General features: G+C 38.9%; 1 protein-coding gene across 4 annotated transcripts in view; it reads left to right on the top strand.

Annotated features, from left to right (window-relative positions):
• LOC100948578 (histone-lysine N-methyltransferase SETDB2) overlaps nucleotides 1-4,072 on the top strand; it is a 104,794-nt gene that overhangs the window by 52,920 nt on the left and 47,802 nt on the right. For 3 of the 4 annotated variants that reach the window (XM_023508075.1, XM_003801806.3, XM_023508074.1), the window contains 2 exons: nucleotides 729-817; nucleotides 2,226-2,922. The exons of the other annotated variant lie outside the window; for it this stretch is intronic. In XM_023508075.1, the coding sequence (XP_023363843.1) occupies nucleotides 729-817; nucleotides 2,226-2,343 (207 nt within the window). In that variant the 3' untranslated portion in view covers nucleotides 2,344-2,922. Of the gene's footprint in view, nucleotides 1-728; nucleotides 818-2,225; nucleotides 2,923-4,072 lie in introns of those variants that run through there. 4 annotated transcript variants of the gene reach the window in all.

Below are 4,072 nucleotides of genomic sequence, written 5' to 3'. Positions count from 1 at the left end.
ACCTTGATAAGTACTATTCCTGTATTTCATTTCCCCTCTCCCACCCTCTGTCTATGGGTAATCATTTTATTACTTTTTTTGTATATTCTTCTAGTGTTTCTTTCTACAAATACAAGTAAATAAAAACATCTGTTCATACTTCTCCCCCTTTTTGGCACAAAAGAAGGCATATTCTATTCACTGTCGTACACTTTGTTAAATTAACAATACATTCTGGACATCTTTCCATATCAGTACACAGAGCTCCTTATTCCTCTTGTGTCTTTAGTTTATGGCTATATATAATTTCATTAATACCATTGTGTAGATATGCCAAAGTTTGTTAACCAGTTCCCTTTAGGCAAATGTTTGGCCTAAAAAGTTTCTAAACTTTTACTGGTAAAGACAAAGCTTAATGAATAATCTTACATTTAGACACATATGCAGATGAATCTGTAGAATACATTCCTAGATGTAGGATTGCTGAATTAAAACAAAAATGCATTTATGGCAATGATAAGTATTAACAAATTGTCTTTTTATTATAGGGGCTCATATCATTTTTGCCTTTGTTCTAGCAAGATATGAATATCAAAATAGGGCTTTTTTGAATGGGTTCCTGCTGTTAACAGAATTGTCCTGAGCTATGATATTTTATGTATTGGCAAAGAAAAGAAAGAAGAAATCAGTGAGATGTGTTGGAAACAGAATGTCATTCTAATCTAACCACTGTTTAATTTTTTTAACAGCATAGTTGTTGCCCAAATCTCTTAGTACAGAATGTTTTCGTAGAAACACACAACAGGAATTTTCCATTGGTGGCATTCTTCACCAACAGGTTTGTAATTGATTTTGCTTAGATGATTTAATTCTGAAATTGCAACATAAAATAACAACACAAAAATATAAAAAGGCTGGCTGTGGTGGCTCACACCTGTAATCCTAGCACTCAGAGAGGCTGAGGTGGGTGGATCTCCTGCGCTTAGGAATTTGAGAACAGCTTGAGCAAGAGCAAGATCCTGTCTCTAAAAATAGCCAGCTGTTGTGGTGGGCACCTGTAGTCCCAGATACTTGGGAGGCTTGAGGCAGGAGATTTTCTTGAGCCCAAGAGTTTGAGGTTGTTGTGAGCTGTGACACCACAGCACTCTACTTGGGGTGAAAAAGTAAGACTGTGTCTCAAAAAAAAAAAAAAAAGTATAAAAAGCCCCAAATATCCGGTACCCTAGAATACTCAATTATCCTAAACTGTTCCAAGTCAAAAAGGTTTGAATACCTGAAATGCCAACTCTTATTCTCACTTAGAATTAATGCCCAGGTGGGCAGAGAATATCAGGCCTTAACCCAGTTCAGTTTAGGAGGTAAATGACTCAGAGTGCTGCATCATCTTTAAATCAGAACCATTTCCCAACTGCTTCCACACCACAGGCCTCATACCACTAGATGCTGCTGATTGCACAGTATGCTTCCTTCCTCATATTGACAGGTTTCTTCTTACTTGGAATTTTAGTAGATTTGAAATAAAACTCAGTGGTTATTCATAATAAAAGATTATTCCAGGCAGGGCGTGGTGGCTTACGCCTGTTATCCTAGCACCCCGGGAGGCTGAGGTGGGTGGATTGCCTGAGCTCAGGAGTTCGAGACCAGCCTGAGCATAAGCAAGACCTCATCTCTACTAAAAATAGAAAAACTGAGGCAAGAAGATGGTTCAAGCCCAGAAGTTTGAGATTGCTGTGAGCTGTGATGCCATAGCACTCTACCTACGGTGACAGAGTGAGATTATGTCTCAATGAAAAAAAAAAAAAAAGATTATTCCAAGGCTAGATGCGGTGGCTCACACTTGTAATCTGAGCACTTTGGGTGGCTAAGGTGGGAGGATTGCTTGAACTCAGGAGTTCAAGACCAGCCTAAATAAGAGCAAGACCCTATCTATAAAGAAACAATAGACTGGTGTTATGGTGGGTGCCTGTAGCCCCAGCTACCCAGGAGGGTGAGGCAAGAGGAATGGTTTAGCCCAAGAGTTTAAGGTTGCTGTGAGCTATGACACCATGGCACTCTACCCAAGGTGACAAAGTGAGACTCTGTCTCACACACAAAAAAAAAATTATACCAAATTGGTGGGTGTCAGGTGATGGATCATATTTTTGAGGATGGTTCATGATATTAATGTAAAAATTGATGTAATCCAATTTGGTTCATTTGGTGGTTATTTGAATAATTTATGATTATTTTTAATTTCTACTTTCCAGGTACGTGAAAGCAAGAACAGAACTAACATGGGATTATGGTTATGAAGCCGGGACTGTGCCTGAGAAGGAAATCCCCTGCCAATGTGGGGTTAATAAGTGTAGAAAAAAAATATTATAAATATGCAGCTAATACTTTTTGATGAAGTTACTTTTTAGGCTGAGGTTAGAACACCAGAAAAGAATCCTCAGTCGCTAGTGGAAGTAATTTAGGTTTAGGTCCATCAAGGTAATTCTTCTCAGCTTTCCCTTGCTAGGGATTCCTATTTTGTTACTAATTTTATATGTGTGACTTAGAAATGCCAGGAACAAAAAGGGACATTTTCATATGCATAGATAGGGTATCTCTTGTTCTTAACCCTGTTTTAACTTTACATGAATAGGAAGAAAGTATATATTTTATGTGAACACCACTGTACAATAATTTATTTATAAATTATATATTAGGGGATAACCAAGTTCACACCAGAACTCAGCTGTTTCTAATTGTTTTTGTGATGGTTATTTTTCAGTTCATGCCCCAAAGAGCCATATTTCACATCTTTACCTACACAATTGATGCTTAATTCCTGACAAATCATTTACCATTATGAGATACAAGGTGGGCAGCACAGCATGAGGAATAATAAGAACTTATTTTGTGCATACACTCCCAAATATTTTAACATTTGTTGAAGAAGCTGTTATCTGGCTCCATGAATCACAGTCCGTTGGTCATTTGATTGGGGGCGGGTGGGAAGCTTTTCTCTAACTACAGAGAAAAACTCTGGTAAACTCTCAGAACACTTTTTTTTTTTTTTTTTTGTAGAGACAGAGTCTCACTTTCACCCCTGGTAGAATGACGTGGTGTCACACAGCTCACAGCAACCTCCAGTTCCTGGGCTTAGGCGATTCTTTTGTCTCAGCCTCCCAAGTAGCTGGGACTAAAGGCACCTACCATGATGCCCAGCTGTTTTTTGTTGCAGTTCGGCCAGGGCCACGTTTGAACCCACCACCCTCGGTATGTGGGACCGGTGCCCTACCCACTGACCCATAGCCTCCTTTTCCACGGATTTCTTCTACTTCTTTAGTACAAACAGATGGGAAAAGAGGGAATAGAAAGCTAGAGCAACATGAACACTTTTGTTGTAGGTAGAATAGAACTATAAGGAAAGGGACCCTAGAAACTCATCACGCTTGGCTTATTTAGGGCAGAAGGAATTGTGCTGGGCAAGAACTTCATTTATAAAACACAAGGAAACAAAACAATTCTGAGCTGCAAAATCCAAAACAGCCTCTTGGTATCTCCTGGGCATGATGTTCATATTTTTTTTTAGAGAAAAAAGGAAACCATTACCAGTTTACTACAGGTGGACTAGCCCAGATCACCTAGTACAAAGAGGGCCTGGGAAGCCCCAAGAGTTCAAACTAATTTTATCTCTAGGAAGAATGTATATTTGGCTGTCAGGAACTTCCCCTCAGAGCCACAGTGGGAAAATTAGTTTGCAAAGGAGTAATCAAAAGTAATTCTGGTTTTTGAGGAGTTATATGTTTTTTTTCCCCTTTTAAGACTCGATTCTGGGTTTAGCTTGGTTACCATTCAAACAAAAATCTATTCTAAGTTTGTACTCAATTTAATTTCTTAAGGATACTGACTGAACAAGAGCAAGACCCCCATGTCTCTAGAAAAATTTAGGTGGGCATTATGGTGGGCACCTATAGTCCTAGCTACTTGGGAGACTGAGGCAGGAAGACAGCTTGAGCCTAAGAGTTTGAGGTTGCAGTGAGTTCTAGTGACACCAGGGCATCTCTAGATGGGACACAGAACAAGACTGTGTCTCAAAAAATATGTATATTTAACTAGATAAAAA

This window comes from Otolemur garnettii, unplaced genomic scaffold, assembly GCF_000181295.1.
Source record: "Otolemur garnettii isolate 467f Iridium unplaced genomic scaffold, OtoGar3 scaffold00221, whole genome shotgun sequence".
NCBI lineage: Eukaryota > Metazoa > Chordata > Mammalia > Primates > Galagidae > Otolemur > Otolemur garnettii.
This window is presented reverse-complemented; position numbering and strand designations above follow the sequence as displayed.